Below are 19,127 nucleotides of genomic sequence, written 5' to 3'. Positions count from 1 at the left end.
AGTAGAAAGGCATATACTGAGTTCACTCACAATGGAAGATCTTGCCAAATTCTTTATTGAACTTCTCTAATTACTCATCCTCTGCAATGGATCTTAGCATATAAATTGCAATTATTTTCATGATGATCTCTTTTCTTACATTCATGATGGGCAATGCAAGGCAAAAGGGCCAAATATTCCATGAAATGATGTGTCCTGTATTTCGGCACGTGATGAGACCAATACCACTGATTTTCAAAATTGGCCTCTCCAAGGAGAGCCTGACTTATCCTTCAATTTAATTGCTATATTGTTTTTGCCTTTCTTTGTCTCTCCAAAGCTTAGTATAGTGGCTGGCATATGGCAATCACTTTAAAAAGCTTGTTTATTGATTTCATTTACAGAGAAAGTGTCATTATGCATGTTGTACACCTTCTCCAGTAGTGTGTTCACTCTTGGCCATTGGACAGAGTCCATACTGTGATGGTCAATGGTTGTAGACAGTATTTGTAGCATTCTCTGCCCCCTTTCTTGTCTCTCTGCCATCCTTCACAATAGTACTTAATGAGAGCCACTTATTATTTTTAATCTGTGGTTGCTATAGGAAAAAAAATTGTCACCTGGTAGACAACCTTCTGGTGATGAACCTTTTATCACAAGGGGCAAAAATATATTTCAATAAATTGTTCCCTCCTAAGACTAGACAGTAATGTGGCTACAATTAGTCACCTTTGACAAAGGGCAATGATGAGGAAAGTGAGCTTTTTATTCATGGAATCCGATATATACTCATGTAAATATATACCAAATTTGTGAACATGAATCTTGTAAAAGCATTCTATTTTGTATTCAAAAACACAACTTACTAAGATGATAAATCTGAAAAACATCTTTTTGAGACCTAGATCTATTCAGTCAAATTGTTATTTTTAAATTCACAGCCTCTAGCTATGGTGACTACTTTAGGATTTAACTGAGTACCAGTGTATATTATTTTACATTTTAATTACAGATCTCAATGCCCACCCCTCCCCTTTTGTTCTATAATTCTGTTGCCATGTGTCGAATTGTTAAACTGGGTTTAGATTTTTAAGAAATAAGGACTTTGTCAAACTCCATCTTTAGTATTAAAATAAAAGCATGTTGATGGCCAATAAATATTAAATAATAATGTTTATGGGAAGCTATAATCTTATTCTATCTGGATCACTATGGAATAAAAAGAGACGATTATAAATACAATGAAAAATCTAAAAACTACACAAAAGAGCATAAAACTTCCTCTACACATAGAAACAAACTAGACTCATTGCTGGTATAAACTGTCACAAATGGACATGTCCTGATTCTTGTGTGAAATTCAAAACTAGTAGATCGGATGGGAGTGACATTGGGGGAGAATATTATATAATCAGAAACAAAAAATTGACAGTAAAAAGGTAAATAAAAGAAATGAGACTATTCTCTTAAAAGAACAAACTTCCCCTCTCTCCTCAATATATGAAAAGGGTCACAACTAAGGAAACTACATTAGCCACATCTTTTGACTAACTTTATTGAATTTTTCAAAATACAGCAGAGAGTACTCTATATTACATTGGTATTGTTAGAATAAACTAATCCTCACCTTATAGGCTTTATCATGGTTAGTTCAAGTTTTTGTTATGTATAACTGTGGTTCAGGAGACATGAAATGAATTGAAGTATATGTGAAGTCATGTAGCAAGCAAAAAGTGTCTGAATTCATGTAACAAGCAAAAAGGGTATCTTAAAATGTAAACACACACACCACTGGGGGCACATTTTATAACAGAAACCTACTATATTCTATAAAATTTTAAAATTCCTTATCAAGATTTTGCAAACAAAACATAGTAACCACTGTGTAGGTTGATATTTGCAGAAAATTTTAAGAATAGCAGTTTGGATAGGTAAAGATCTAATCCAGGAGGCTGCTAATGGAAGTAATAAGATTAGTAAAAAATATGTTACCTATAAAGAATGCTTTTGTTCCTAGGAAATTGAAATGTAAAATATTTTTATTCCTTTTCTCTCCAACTTAAAAATTGACTATAAAATATTTTCTTTACTTTGTGGAAATAAAAAGCAATAAATTTAGACTTGGGAGAGCTAATCTCAAGTGGGGACATTATTTATTCTACCTATCTCACAAAGTTGTTGCGTGAATCAAATGTGATAATATATTCAGAGTGTTTTGTAAATGTAAAAAAAGTTTGCTTTTATTGTTATGCAACTTGAATTAAATTTAAACCTCTTGAATTATCCACTATCTGTGTTGTATCAAAAGCAGTTATAGAAAATTATCCTAGGCAGGCTGTTGTTATTGCCAACAGTGGTGTTTCTGGGAACAGCTTTGGCATACTAAAAGAGTTTGCAATGCAGATATATGACCAGACTTCTAAAATGCTGCTAAACAGCTACTTTAAAGAAAGTCAAGGAAACTGTGGCAACGATTATTGCATTTTTATTCTCCATTTCTGGCAAGATCATGGCTAGAATTTTCTTCAGTCAGCTACCAAACATCATTACCAAATCCCTTGCAACTGTGATTTTAGAGAACACAATATGATGTTTCCTGTAAAAAAAACAGTGCAAGTACAGGGAACATCCAGGCTACACTTTTGTTCTTATGAAAGCATGATTCTAAGAGACCTAGGTTCTGAGAATACTTTAAATTGGTTGCCCTAATTAGTTCACCAATTTTCTCTCCCATTTATTACACAACTGCATGGCGGGTCTCCCTTTTCTCTGTCATCAATGGAGTAAAGCATGGTTGCATGATATAACGGCCACACCAATGCTTAACTAATTCAATGCTATAATGTTCTTATGTAGAATAAAGGTCCTTCGTAAATTGGCATCTCCATGTTTCTGGATAATTTTTGGAAATTTTTCTAAAAAGAGATTAATATAAAAAATTCCCATAGCAATCCAGGGAGTTGAATGCTTCAGGGAGACTCTCAGAGTTTCACTGGCAAAAGAACTAGAAACTCTCCATATATTACACTAAGTCAGCATATTATCTGTTGATGCATCAGTTGAAAAAAAATGATAAAATTCAATTTAACTAAGACTTATTCAGTGCCCTTCATGTGCCAAGCCCTCTGTTATATGCAAAGGATACAAACACAAATAAGTCCCTGCCCACAAAAAGCTTATATTCTACCAGGAAGGAAGAATATAGGAGATGAAATGTAAACAGAGAACTATATACAGAATAAAAACACAGTAATTTGTCAGGGGGAAATCTAATAATTGGGGGAATAAGTAAATAACTTGTCTAGGAGGTGTCTGTGAGCTAAGCAATGAAGGAAGCTAGCGGTTCTAAAAGGCAGAGGTGAAGAGAAGAATATTCCAGGCATGGGGGACAGCCTGCAGAGGCACAAAGGTGAGAGATGAGATAATCACAGATGGAGAATATACAATTTGGCTAAAACACCGAGTGAATGAGGGGAGGGAAGTAACATGAAATTGATGTAGAGCATGGGTTTTTATGTCATGAACCCTTTTCGCAGTCTGGTGAATCCTAATGGCCCTTTCTCAGAATAATGATTTTAAATGCATAAAATAAAATATGTAGAATAACAAAGGAAGCCACTTATATTAAAATATAGTTAGGAAAATATAGGTTAGGAAACTTTGCTCTATAAAAATAGGTTGAAGCTAGACTCTGAAGAATTTTAAATACCAAACAAGGAATTTGTATTTATTCTAGAGGTAATAAGGAGTCAAAGAAGCTTCTTGAGCCTGGGAGTAACATTTTCAGATGTGGGCTTTATGAATACCAATTTACCAGCTGGAGGAAAGACTGGAGAGGGCGGAGAGTTGAAGATGGGAGAATGATTATTAAGCCACTGAAGTGGTTCAGGTGAGAAACAAAGAGGCTGGCCATGTGAGTGTAGAAAAATTGATGGAAACCTGAAGTCAGAAATTTATTTTTGCATTAAAACTTCCCATTGGGTTCAACCCCTTTTAAAAACCTTCAGAAGTTATTTTTTCAGCTTTTAATTCCAACTAAAAAGGTACTTTTATATTAGTGTAATCTGCATGTGTGTCCATGATAGTACTAATATTTAACATAATGCCAGTCCATCAACACACATATTTTAGACAGACAAAGCATATGAGTAACGAGGTAAGCCTTAGATCTGAACATGAAGGAAAGAATAGATGAATTGTATTTGGCAAATCTCTCAGCTAATGTTAACACCAATATTCTTCCAATGATACCATATGGCTAGACATCATAGAGTCAATCTTCAAAGAATCAAAATTACAGGCTGCCCAAAAGACAATGGAGAGATACATGATGGGCATACATAGGCTGCAATACTTTTCAGAAGAAAAGTATGAGAGAGAAATAAGGTGGGATGATTATGCAGTGAAACTGATGGCTAACAGATGGAAAGCCCAAGTGCTGCATGGATACTCACAAAAAGGTCAAGAGGAAGGTCCCTAGGCAAATTGGGTGGCCACTCTGGGGAGGATTTATGGGAGGACTCAAAGGACAAAAATTATGCAGAATGAAATTATGTGGATGAATTGGGACTGGCCCTGTTTAAAGAAGTACCTAACATAGGTAAGATCATAATTCTATGAGAAGCAGCTTTTTTAATCATCAGGTCCAGTAAGCAGTTTCAAAAATTAATTGGTAAATAAATAGGACACATGGATAATTATCAACAAAAAAATTATGGTGGATAATTGTACTACCAGAATTTTATACTGTTTTGTCAGATGAGATTCAAATCAAATTGTACTAGTTAACCTTATTTTCAGAATATGATTTTAGTTAATTATTGTTCCAACTATTTATAGCTGATATACTAGTTTTATTCTGTAGATACAGGATTTCAGTTTGATAGAGTGGAAAAGGCACTGCATTGGAGGCAGTAGTCCTGTGTTTGAAACCAGGATCTGCTATTTAATATTCATGTGATCTTGGACAAGTCACTTCACATTGCTGGGTCTCAGTTTCCTCATCTGTAAATTGAGGAGGATGAACTAGATGATCTTTATCCTATCTAAATCCTATGAGCCTACAATCGAGAAGACCTGGGTTCAAGATAGTAGTTATTTAAAAATTTAGATGGAAATTAAAATTAGCTAGTGCAACTAATGTGCTAAAAATGAGTTAAAAAGTTGCTAATCTGAATAACCTAATCAATTAGTGTTTCCTATAAGCTATGACATTCTGTTAGAAAGATCTCTGGTTTCATTGGGGTGGACCCTGCCCACACTAATACAAACCACAGACTCTGCCTTTTCATCCTATGTGACTCTTGTCCATGTTTTATCACAAATTCTCCATACCCTGTGTACTAGAGGCTTTCTTCCTGTTCTTTTTGTTTAAAGTGTTCCATGTGAGTTGTCTTCAATTCTTACTAGTAGACAAGCTCACTTCTTTTCCTTGAGTGCACTTGAGCCCATCAAATTTTATTTTCAAAGACACTGCATTTTTCAGGCATATCTGACTCTAGCAGTCACTTGTGAAACCTCAGCTCCCTAAGGCATCTGAGAAGTGTAGGAGAAAGGGCACCTTCTCAAATGTGTTAACAAAGCAAGTCTTCTGCTCCTCCCTGACTTCAGTGCCATACCACTCTAGGCTTTCCTTGGGAAATAAGGTTAAATCGGTTCATAGTGGGCTCTGTTTTATGAAGGAGCAACTCAAGCAGCCTATAATAAACTATAGGCTTATTTTCATTTTTAAAATGGACTCATTGTTAATCCAATGAGTCCTTGATTTATAGACTCTCAAGCAGAATTGAGAAGTTCATTGTGGATTCTTTCAAGTGCTCAATGAATCATCTTTTTTAGTCAGCCCTACTAGTTTTAATTCCATAGGCCACTACAGAAGGATCTTTTTCTGTCAATGAGAAAGAAAAATACTCAGGACTGCAGCATCTGGCTTATCCTGAACCTGACTTCTAACTCCTAATGGCAGGCATTACCTTTCAGCAGATAGAGTCTGATCTTAAGACATTTAGATCATGAATATCCTCTGCCATAAAAGTGAGGGAACCTTGGTTTTCTTGAGTTATGGAATATGGGATGTTCAGAGGAGCCTCAATAAAACTGATAATCCTGCTTAGTCTATCCCATATCAGGTAATCCTAGAAATGGATGTATAGCCAATTTTCTGCAGCTGTTCTGCTTTCTCTCTAGGCCCAAACCCCATCTTGTTAAGAGCTGATATTTACCCCTATTCTCAATTAAACAGATGGGAGGCTTTTCTGGGACAGACCCAGGGTTAGCTATACATGACAAACATGATGTGAACAGGTATTTTTAATTCCACAAACACACAGCTGGGTAAATCCTGTTCCCATGATTGAAAGGCACAGGCTATACAGGCCGTCTATTGACTCATATGATAATTTATCAAATGAGTGAAGTGGACAATATAAGTATTGCATAAAACAATCAGAAAGGCAGACGTTTTACAATAATTTATTTAATCGATAAAGCCTAATTTTGAATTCACTACCTGCTATGAACCTTTTGAGCAGTATTCACATCATAATTTCCCCATAGGAACCTGGTCAGTCACTGCACAAGAGTTATGAAAAAACACATTACCTTACATGATAGAGAAATGCAGGCCTTGCCATATTGATGACTGGCTGTGAAGAACTAAAGAGTTCAGATTGGGGTTTCCAACTCCAGACAATGGAAATGCTGATTAATCTCCAGGAACATCTCTCAATTATAGACATTTTGTTGGTTATAAATGCAGTACATTTTAGAACGTAGATTTCCCCCCCCAAAATAGGCCCCATTTGGGGGGAGGATAGATGGACATTTCATTGTTTTAATTCATTAAATAATATCTAACAAGAAACTATTCTTACTGGCTTTACTCATTCACTTGATATTTTCTACTGAAGTCCAAACAAAGATAAGAATAAATGTGCAGTCAGGATTTTGCTTTATAGCAATCCTTTTTAAGACATATCTTCAGGAATACATTGCACCCAAAAGTGAGAACCCTCTATGTACTTCTTAAGCTACAGTGAGATGTTACAGAAACTCCTGAAATTATGGTTTCATGTATGGTGAAATGGATTAAAACTTTTTTCATTAGTAATTCTCCATTTAGTGAATTATCTGTAGTAAAATTTTCATCCTTAACCCAATGCCTAATACTTTCCTAAACTGACTACTCTACAACCATTAACCTTCCCAATCACTACCCAGTTAATATGTATTTAGGGACATGAACTTTATGTTCATATTAGCATAAGCAGAATATAAACAGTAAGGTAAATCTACTGCATAAAATCATCAACTTATTCCAGATTCAATCAGATATTAACTACTGGTACTGTCCTCTCTACTTTGAACCTATATTCTTCTATTGGTTCTGATGATGACAACCAGCATATATTCACTTACTACAAAATTCTAAATCCTAGCTATTGAAAATATTTAGAAGAAAACTAATTACCTGTTTGTCATGTGACATGAAATCATCTGTTTCCATGGTCCTGTCATTGTACAATTTTCCTGATAAATGTACTGTATATTTACAGTATCGATGGAGTCCACAGGCCTGGCAAGAACAATTTTCAGGAGTTCTCCAACGGATACTTACATTAGGATAATTTTCCACCCGCTCCTGAAAACAATGAATGAATTAATGAATGACTGATGTTTTAAAAAATAAGTATATTCAAAATGACCTTAGGAATTATATAAGAAAAGCTAACGAGGTATTTATTTCTTCTAGTGCCTAGAACAATGTCTTGCATATAGCAAGCACCTGACAAATGTTTGCTAAATGAATGGATTCATAGTTCATTACATTAACTGAACTAATGTAAAGAAACACAGCGTATATACACACACATATATATGAGAAAATATTAATATATTCATTTTTATCTTCTTAAATTATAAGAATTGATAACTAGTAGTAAAACTGAATGATTTTCTCTATTAAAGAACTATCTGGAAAAGGAAGCAAAGGGACTAGATAATCCATAATGTGGATTTTCTATTTTAGGTGTGTCAGAAATTGACCATGATGCATTCCAACCAATGCAACAATTTATAAAAAGTTTGCAACAAATGGTTCCAAGAATCACAAGCTTTTCATGCATATTAACTACATGGGGGAAACTGGCTAAAGTACTCCTGTTATTTGTCTACTCTGAATGCTAATACAACCTGTACTGTAATGGAAATTGTCTCCCAGTCTCCCATGGTACTGTCAAAGTCCTTGGGAAGTAAACAAAAATGGAAAGGGAGGTTTCATCTGCAGAAAAGCTGTAATATAATTTAAGTGCTAAATATTGTAGTTTAGGTACAGACGGAAGCAATCTGGACGCATACTGTTTCATGTATGCCAGGTGGCGCTGTGGTACAATATTAGTTTTCTTATTCTTTTAAAATTACCATAGTTGTATCTACAGAGATTTAGGATGGGAATTTCCTAGAATAGCCTTGTAGTGATAAAGGATTGTAATGTGGAGGCCTATTTCTCCCTTGCCTTTAGATACCCAACAACACAAACTAAATAATTGGCCTTCAGAACAATGCAAAAGGGGGTAAGACTTTCAAGGTATTTTAGCTATGTCTGGGACCTAAACGGTGTTACATTCAATAGTAAATTAGAGAATTTGAAATCAAACAGCTATTAGAATAATCTAATCAAGAACTACATACAAGTAAGAATAATCAAAACAGTCAACATCTTCCTAAAAAGGGAGAGGGAAAACAAGTTGATTTTATAAATACAAATGTCATTTACATTTAAGCAGGGTTAAAAGTTTTGAATATTTAAATGTAAGCAAGTGAAGGAAAGTTTTCCCTGAGGCTGCGATAATCTGTTCTTGTTGCCATTAGGATCTTCAAGCACTAATGATAAAGAAACTGAATACCTTATACTGCTCTTTCCAGCGACTTCTGGAAACTAAGTTTTCTAGGCGAGGCTGAACAAAACGGCCATCCAAATAATGAAGAGATGTTAACATGTCTTGTGCATATGACTTTTGCCTTGTGCCATCTATTAAGAGTCAATTTAAAAAAAAGTGAGCAAGTAAATAAGTAAATAACTTTGCAGCCATGAAAACATTTATCTAACTTTACACTGAAGGATCTCTTCCTCTATTTTCAGGCAGATTCCATGATTAGTCAGGAAGAACAAAGTACATTTTGAGAGAAAATGAGCTATCAAACTTACTTTGGCACAATGGATCCGTGATCTCATCGATATAGGTAATCCCTCCAATAGTACAGATCACAACTCTTCCACGCCTGCTCATGCTGTACGATTTTTGTCCATTATTTTCCATAAGTCCTCCATAGAGGATCTATTCAAAATGCTGAAGGCCTTCCTATGGTTATTTTAATATTTCATGAATAGCAGGTAAGCACTCATGTTGTACAATCTATAATTTCTGATTTTCTTACAAGACTGGTTTAGTGTGTTTTCTGGTCTTGTGTGTCCGTGATGCCTACCACTCACATATGAGTCATCACTGTTTTAATACTATAGCCTGTTTATAACCACCATGCCCTAATTCAATTGCCCTTTGAATCACCTGCAATTCTGATCCTTCTAAGGTCATGATTTTCTATGACTGCCAGCAAAATAGCAACAAGGAGAGAATACTGGTATTAGAGAAATGGGTTCGTGTGGCAGGAAGCAGCTTGGGATCGCTGAAAGCACTGTGCCATTTCCTAAATATGATCCACTTCAATCTCTTCTGTCCAAGATGCATGGATGGATGGATGGATGGATTTAATGAGCAGAACATCCAATTACATTTCATAATGTGGACAACATGCATTCTTCAACCACTTGTTTTCTTCACATGGACTGCTGAAATAATTTCTTTTTAGCAATGTATCTTATTTATATATTATCTTGATAATGTTCCACAACTTGATATACTCACAGTGTAATCTGCAAATAAGAGCACTAAGAAAACCTCTCCATCTGTAAAAGAAGCTCTCATCTATCTCGACTTGGTGCAAGACATCCTCCATGATATTTGTGAACACCTTTAGTGAACACATCTCATGTTTTACTTGATCTTGACATGTCAAAGATCATTGAACAAAGTTAACCTTGTTGATTATCAAGGATTCCTATTTGGTTCTAAAATATGTATGGGAGACATTTTGTTGAAGGAAAGAATTTAAGGATGCATTTTGCTCTACTGAATGGAGTTTTATTTGAATCAACAAACACAAAGTAATCTTATGTTTTCTATCTCTCTCAATCATGTGACTGTGAAGAGATGTGGAATGCAGCAGAAAATCACCTATGAAAGCCTGCCTATTTTCTTATGTTTCCATCAAGCACATCTCGTATATATAAAATTCTCATGAAGCTTTTATAGACAAAAGGAAAGTAGACATATGATCTGATAGTTGATTATCTCTTCTTGTTCACTTTTCATCTGTTAACACCACCACCCATGATCATTTCTATTGGTTTGGAAATTTCCCCTTTTAGATTTATCTTGAAAAGATGAACCTTGAGTCTCTTTTAACATGTTGCACCCTTTAACATAGATTTCTTCTGTATTTGGGAAGATCCAGATGCTATTCCTATTTGTATCTTCTTAAGTATCATTACCACTTTTTTACATAGCACATTTAGTACTATGGTGGAAGAATCAAAATGTGGTAGTTCTATTAACATTACTGATGAGAACAGACCATTACAAGAAAGTTGGCAGACTGGTTCCAGTTCATATCTATTTGGCATCTTTCCAATTTCATCTATGAATCCTCTTGAATCTCATACCAAGTTCTCTGCAGCATTAGTTTTATCCTCCATAGTTTTCATTATTTTGTTGGAATAAACCTATTGCTGGGCATTCTTGCACCATCTTGTTCCATGTCTTATAAATGAACTTGTGGCCTGAATTGATGTTGCCATTGTCTTCTACAAATCTCCTTGCCTGAGTAGAGGATCAAACACTGGTCAACCAGGGTAGCTTCTGGGCTCTTTTGGCCAGTCATTATGGCAACTGTTTTACACTGGTCTGAGTTCTCTAATAAATGATAACCAAAGCCAATGTCTTTGTTTTTCTCTAGTTCCAATTTTTCAGACTCAACAAATTGTCTAAATAAAGTAAGACTGAATTATTATAATTGCCTGCAGTGTTGTCTTATTATTTTTTTCCTTTATTCTAATTTGGTATTAGTTCTAATGTTTGCTCTAATCAGCTACTAACCTGACTGCCCAATGACCAATGATTCTCAAATGATTCCTAGGTCAGCAATTAGTCATTTCCTCTCTGTTAAAATATACTTAATCTCATCTTTTGTGATGCAGTTTGGACATATGCAGTGATTTCCAAATCTCTTCCAGAAGAACTTATTCAGGATATACAAGCATGGTGCTTCTGAATAGTTTACAAGATTTTACTTACTTTCATTCCTATTCCCAAACTATATTTTCCAACATATTTTTACCTCCATGTCTTGTGCTCATTTTTTCATTGAAATCACTGAGTATGTTGATTTAATTCAGAGAATCATATCAAATTCTTCATAGAATTGCTCTATATCTTCATATTCTGCAGCAGATGTTGACACAAAAGCTACAATTATCTTCATGATAGTCTGCTTATGTTCATCATGAGCACTGCAAGGCAAAATGACCAAGTGGCTCATGAAATGATGTTTTTGTTGTCTTTGGGAACACCATGAAACCAACTCCATTATCTCCTTATTCATCTCTTCAAGAAAAACTTGTGAACGATCTTTCATTTTAGATGAAACTTCTTTATATTTTCAGACTTCTTTTTAAAAATGTCAATATAGATGTGGTTCAATTTCTCTAAGAGCCTGTCAATTTGGTTGTTGGATCAAAATCTCATATTAAGAGTACCAACCATTAAATTAATGTCTCTAGACAGTCTAAACAATGTGTGATTCTTAGTACCCCCCTGCCCCTTTTTCCACTACTGTCACCGTGGAGATGGAAGTAGACTGAAAAAGATGAAAGGCCATCTTTTACTTTTATGTTTCATACGTCAGCATGGACAAAGAATTCATCACCTAGAGGCCAGCCTTCTGGTGATGAGCCTCTCTGTACTTAGCTAGGCTGGTCCTTGGACAGCAGACACAGTCTGTCATTGGGACCATACTCGAAGCCTTTCCAGCTTGGTAGAACCTGTCAGAGCTTGCGCTCCGCTGGCATAGCCTTCGAGAACCCAGGGTCACCTCCACACCACGATGAGGCATCAGAGTAGGACTTTTGTGGAGGAGAGCTATCAAAAAGAAGTAAAAATCACACTATCAAAAGGAAGTAAAAATCACTTAGTGTCCCAATGGTAGGGAAGAGGTCTCTAGTTCTTTTGGTATAATATCTTGCATAGTAATGTATACAATTTAATATTTACCAAATACTTTCTGATGGTAATAAGATGGGCAATACCAGATGTACTGGCTTGCCATTTTATTCCCTCTCTCATTTCCTCACTGAAAAGCTCTCTAATGGCTTTAGGATATATAGCAGTTCAAACTCCACAGAAGCTGATATTCAAGGCTCTCCATAATCTTCCCACCTTCCCTTCCCAATATTATTTCCTACTACTCCTACTAAACCCTATTGCTCCAGCTAAGATAGGTTCTTTGTTGCTCTTCAAACATAACACACCTATTCTTCATTTGATCATGCTATTTCTCCCTTGTTAGCTATACATGTCCTACCTATCTATCCAGTGCCACATCCTCTAGGAAAGCTTTCCTGACCAACCCAACCCACAGTGATGTCTCCCTCGTCTGAATTCTTATATCATTTTATTGTCTGTAATAATTATTTTGACATTTAAGAATATATTGCTTTTTGTATCATCATTTAGTGGCTTCATATATTCGGTCTTTCCTACTAGGTTGTAAGTATTTGAAGGCAATGACCACTTATTCTTAAGAATCCCATTTTTAAAATGATTTACATAGCACTTTGAATAATAGGAGTCCAATAACTACGTGTTGAACTAACCTGACTTTGATGAAGTTGTTTGTAGGGTGAATAAGGAAAAGGTCTTAAGGACAGCTTTTCTTTATTTCAAATGAGAAAAAGAGGAAAAAATACATAATTAAATGTGCTATTAGATACTATTCACTTACCATATAATGTTCCCAGAAAAGTATCATCCAAAGCATTGATCAGAAAAGCCTTGACAACTCTTTCAAAGTGAGTGTAGTGGTCACTGAAAGAATCTGTAACGTGTTTTAGATAAAATTTAGAAAGTAATATCAAAAGCTACATATATGTAAATCCATCTCCTCATTAAACTTAAGAAAAATATCAGCTTACTAGCGTTCAAATCTCTAGGATACAGGTAGATATGGGATCTAGTTTTATCTTCCTAATGTTAGTATTACATTCTTGAGATTTGGGATCCAGTTTTATAAACTCTTGATTTGGAATTCTCAAATCTGTTAACTCCAAATACAGTATTTTTGGCTGCTATCTCATGCTGTCTCTCTAGAAAAGTCTAATTGACAATAAAAAAAAGAAATTAGAGTTCTGAATAAATGATTAAAATGGTTCTCTCAAAGTAAAACATAGTATGAAGGTTAACATTATTACTATTATACACAAAATTATTCTTAAAAAGATACCAAAACTTCTCTGCATTAAAGAGATTTTTAATCATATATCTGGGACCTTATATTCTTTTCATAACACTTCCATTTCCTATGGCAACTCGATAGGAAGTATTGTTAAATATAAATGCCACACAAAAATGTGGAATATGACAAAAAGAACAAAATTTTTTCCACTATTCTTTTCAATCCAATACAGGCTGGTTCTAGGTAACGGGAAAGAAAGAGTATGAACAGGAAAAGCAGTGGAATATGGCAACAGAGTAAAGATATTACAGGAGGACTTAAACGAATGTATTGTAAATTGTAAAAACCAATAAATATAAGCTGGACACCTATAATAAATAATAGGACATAGAGCTTCATTAGATAATATTTTTTAGAAAATTAGTACAGTCAAATGACTAGAATCCTATGGAATCAAAGCAATTTTTATTTAAAGAGAGGAAGACGTTGTGCCAGTGAACTTTAAGAAAATAGATAAATGAAACAGAAAATGTTGCTCTGGTGAGAATAGGTCCTATTAAGAATAATAAGAATGCCATTATAATAAACATAATGATAAATAGGCAGCATCTAAATCCTAGCCCTAAAACCAGATGGATCTTAGCCCTTACAGAAAAACTTGTAGTGGGATTTCTGAACCCTAGTAACTTCTTATCACAGAGAATGTAGTGCCTACTTTCTGGTTCCCCTAACCTCTTTGGGCCATTTTAAATATAATCCATCCCCAAGACCAGTAGCTAATACTATCTAGTTCAGAGGTGGGGAGCCTGTGGCCCTCTAGGTCCTCAAGTGTGGCCCTTTGACTGAATCCTAACTTCACAGAACAAATCCCTAACTAGACCCTAGTTAATTAAGGATACCATCTCTGTGAGGGAAGGATATAGGATACAGGTTGGTTTGAAACAAGAGATCTAATCTTGTAGCACACATGCATCAAGTTTGTGAGTGAAAGCAAAAGTTCTACAAAACTGAAATACTATGCACTCAAATTAGTACACAGAGGTCAGAGGGAATCAAGGGGAGAAATACATTTTGCTGTGCTACTTTCAGAGTTCTTTTAAACTTCTGTGGAAATTCTTTTATTTCTTTTCCATTCTTTTTTGTAACTGAATTACAATGCTGGCCAGTCGTTTCTGTTGGGATTTTTGGATTTCTACAATAGCTTATTTCCCAGATGCCAGCTCGATCAATGTTTACTATTTTCAGGTAAAATTGTGTGACACTCCAAGTGCATAGGGCTACTAATTTACATGGCTCTTCAAGGAAGGTGAATTTTCCTGAAATTTATATCATTCTTTTTCTTTAATTATGTCATAAGGCTTAACAGTCTGATAATAAGATATAATTGTAATAACCTTTATTACTTTACTTATGTATCACAATGTGAAATGTAAGGAAATAGTTCAGGAAACTTTTCAGAAAAAGATTCAGCAGTATAACAACCTGTTTTATTAGACTTTGACATAAGTAATACAATTCTTTCTTTCTATTTTCCCCAAATAAATAGGGAAAGGCGAGAGAGAAAAAATTTAATACTTGATATTTGTTGGTTAGTTTTCCTGTACTTTTTAGAAAAGATATTTGTCACAAGGAATGTTTGCTAGGTAGGGGAGGAAAGAAGGATATATTAAACAATGAATCTGATATTTTTAAAAAGCTATCAATAGAGATAAACTTAAAAAGTTGTAAGATACTAACAACTCTAAACCAGTCATGCTCAAAGACAACAGGAATAGTAATAAATGAATGAAATAGCTAGAAAAATATTAAACCTGAGTTTCAAATTCATACTAAACTTCTACCAAACATACAACAAGGTAGCAGAAGACTACCATGAATTTTATTTCCTCTCATTTAAAGTGGTTAATTTCTTACTCATGCATTAAAAAAAAAAAATCTGTGAAAAGCAAAATGCCTAAGTAAAAAAAACCTAGATTACAAAAGACCTACCTTATTTAAAATCAGCATTTCTTACCATTAGTTTGGAAAGTAATTATTTAAAAAGCCAAAATAATAGGGTACCATGATTAAAAGTTGTAAGTAAAAAAAAACCAAAACCCCTACCCTTAATATTTAACTTACAAAGAGAATTTCGTTTCACTAATTGAAGCTGTGATGCGGTCATTTTTTCTCCTGATTGGTTTTGATTTTCTTCATCGCCTTCCTCGTCTTGAACTACAAAACCATCAATAATATAATCATCTCCTTCCTCATCATCATCATCTTCATCATCATCATCTTCATCATCATCAAGATCACTATCAGGTAAAGATTCCTCTTCAGAATCCTAATTAAATCAGAACATGCAAATCAGGAAATTTTATATCTATTATTTTACTTTTTAAAAATCACAATAATTTCAATATGAATGTGAAACACAATGACCAATTCATACTTCTAAGCATGATAAAGAGAAATTAAGTGAATTCAAGACTTAAGGTAAAAAAAATGACTTCCTTTTCATATTAATTGTTGACTTTTAAAATGAAGAAGACAAGACATTATTTTCTTAATGTTTAAATGATACAAAATGATTGATTGAAAATGAAAGCTTTAATAAAAGTTAAAAATTGAAAGGACTGTACGAAAACAAAAAGTAGCCTTCAATTCTTAAAACAGAACTGATGATAGACTAGCTGAGTCTCATGTTGTTATGACAAATAAGAAATTGGATATGACAGTGTAGTCAAATGTACACAGGAAATTTTTAAATAAGAAAAAATAATAATTTGACTCAAAAATATATGATAATCAACACTTCTTTGTTATAAAATGCAAATATTCTTCAAGTGAAATTCAATAAAAAAAAACACACCTCAAAATCTCTACCACTATTGCGTCTCTGACGAGATCTTTGTTTTGAGAGCTCTTTCAGCTTCTGGAGTTGTTCCTGTTTCCGAATGGCTGAGCTTTTTTCAGATTTAGGAGGTTTTTGATCCACCTCCACTGAAGAACAGTCATCATCCTCCACTATACGACGACGCTTAACATCTACTCTTCTAACTAAAATGTCACTGTCATCACTATCATCACTGTCATACATCACAGAAGATACCCTTTTTCGCTTTCCTCGAGTGATGTGTTCTTCTTCTTCTACATCCTCCTCTGTAACTATTTGGTCATTCTGTTGTTTAGAATCAATATGTTGTTGACTTAGATCCTTTTCATAATCTGTGTTAATGGTTTTACATTTATTTTCATTTTTTTCTTCCTCACGATCTGAAAGGCCACCACTTTTAGTTACGTGTTCTTTGTTATTTTCTGCCTTATTACTTAAGTCAAGCTCTTTATCATCAAGCTTTTTATTACTATCAATACTTTCATCACTGTCATGACTTTCATCACTATCAAGCTCTTCATCACTATCAACACTTTCATCACTATCAAGCTCTTCATCACTATCAAGCTCTTCATCACTATCAAGTAACTGTAAGATATTATTTCGTTTAGTCCGTCTCCAGTCAACCCGGGATTTCAACGCCGGCACTTGAGTCTTAGAATTATTCCTTGTTTCATATCTTCTAACATGTACCATTTTCACTTAAGCTTCTACAAAAAAAAATGTTATTAGGAATAATCTCATAATAAAGAAGATGGTAGTCAGGTTAAGGTAATAAATGTATTTATGATGTCAATTATATTAATCTAGGGTCATATCATGGTCATTCTAGGAAATCATACATAGTAATCTAGCAGAATTAATAAAACAATCACTCACCACATATGTAATGAGTGCCTACAATATGCATATGACTGCAAGATGCTGAGAAGGCTACAAACAATAGAAGACATACTCCCTATCTTTCAAAAATCTATAATTCAAGTTTAGAAACAAGACAAACACACACAAAACAGTTAAGTAACAGCATCCAAGGAGACTGTGATTTAGTGCCATAATGAGTGATTCTGACATTAATGTTACAAGAATTCAGAGATAAGGCAAAGCGATTGAGGCAGGAATATCAGACTGTAGAAGATATAAGACTTGACATGGGCCCTGAATGGCTGATAGGGTTTGGGTAAGGAGAAATGTTGAGGGAGCCATTCTAGGTAGGAGAAACAGCAAGAATAAAGGTTTGAGGTTCAGCTAGAATATGGTCGGTTTAGAGAACAATAAAAAGGCGTACTTGACAACAAGGGCAGAGAGCTTTTTTTGAGTTCAAGGACTGTTTGGAAGAAGGGTATTGCCTTATTGTGGAAGGCTTTAAACGCCAGGCTGAAAAGCTAAATTTATTCTATCCATATTGGGTTTCCTCAGCAGGAGAATGAGATGAACAATAATAGAAAAGATCATTCAACTATGTGAAAAAAGCAGTCGGGCAATAAGTAACATCAACAATGATAGAACTGTCAGATGAACTGTTTAGGAACAGAAACTTGTCAGACTGCAACTTATAGAGACTGATTGTTAAACATGACCATAGTCATAAAGCAACAGAATGTGAAAAGAGAGTAAAACAGACAGAAAAACTACAAACAACCCAACAGAATACTCAGATATCAAAACACTGTACCTTATCACATCATCTTTACCAATAATATGTTTAATTTATGGCTGAGGCAAGGCACTGTGTTGCTGAAGCTAAAAGGTTTATCATGGAGATTGAGAATAGGACAATTGCCACAAAACATTGTCACAAGGAGGTAATAGAGAAAAACTTAGTTAATGATAGAGACCAAGATATACGATGATTAGCAAAGTGATGGGACATACAATCAGAGGATGAGCTGCTGAGGCGGCTGAAAAATATGAGATTTACTGAGGTAGAATTCACACACACAAATAACTATTGTCCTTCAAAGACCTCACTTTGGGAGTATGTGTTTCAATGATACCATTACTCAAAATATTTGTGGATCTCCTCATTTGGAAATGCCTTCAAAAAGTTTGCAAGTCATATAAGAAAGCCACTCTCAATACTCTAGGGACAACTCATTTTTCGGATTACCTACCTTATTCACCAGCCTTGGCTCCAAATGACTTTTGGATCTTTCCAGAAATAAAATCCACCCTCAAAGGACAAAGATTTTTGGCGTTGCTACAGGTTACAAAGGCAATTCCAAAAGAGGTATTTCAAAAATGTATATAGCAACAGATGCATCACTAGAGCCTCCAAAGTGACTACTTTGAGGGAGGCAATCCTTCTCTGGATATAGGCTCTGGTATGTCTGTTAAAAAAATGAGTCATATTACTTTACAGTCATGCCTTCTAGTAACAAGCTCAATAATGTTGCTAATGTTATATACCAGAAATTAGCTTTGTTGTATAGATTTGTGTGATTTTAGATAACAGAAGTATGAAACCTAATATAATTCAGAAAATAACTACTAAAAGACAGAGTGATAAATAAAATTAATAATACAGTTAAATGTGACACATAAGTTAACATAAAAACATACAAAGAAACCAAGTTACAGCAAATAAGCAGAAGAAAAATTAGAGTCCAAAAAAATAAAAACAAAGCTGGCTATCTCAGCAGCTAAAATGATATAATAAATGTTAATTGGTCACATTACATAATGTATCTAATATGTTTTAGCA

General features: G+C 34.5%; 1 protein-coding gene across 1 annotated transcript in view; it reads right to left on the bottom strand.

Moving 5' to 3' along the window:
• CCDC82 (coiled-coil domain containing 82) overlaps positions 1-18,753 on the bottom strand; it is a 46,550-nt gene extending 27,797 nt beyond the window's left edge. The window contains exons 1-6 of the mRNA XM_036747212.1: positions 18,538-18,753; positions 16,400-17,133; positions 15,667-15,871; positions 13,096-13,188; positions 8,883-9,007; positions 7,448-7,618 (exon numbers count right to left, since the gene is read on the bottom strand). Of these exons, the coding sequence (XP_036603107.1) occupies positions 7,448-7,618; positions 8,883-9,007; positions 13,096-13,188; positions 15,667-15,871; positions 16,400-17,119 (1,314 nt within the window). The 5' untranslated portion in view covers positions 17,120-17,133; positions 18,538-18,753. The remainder of the gene's footprint in view (positions 1-7,447; positions 7,619-8,882; positions 9,008-13,095; positions 13,189-15,666; positions 15,872-16,399; positions 17,134-18,537) is intronic.
• Between the last annotated feature and the right edge of the window lie 374 nt (positions 18,754-19,127).

This window comes from Trichosurus vulpecula, chromosome 2 (assembly GCF_011100635.1).
Source record: "Trichosurus vulpecula isolate mTriVul1 chromosome 2, mTriVul1.pri, whole genome shotgun sequence".
NCBI lineage: Eukaryota > Metazoa > Chordata > Mammalia > Diprotodontia > Phalangeridae > Trichosurus > Trichosurus vulpecula.
This window is presented reverse-complemented; position numbering and strand designations above follow the sequence as displayed.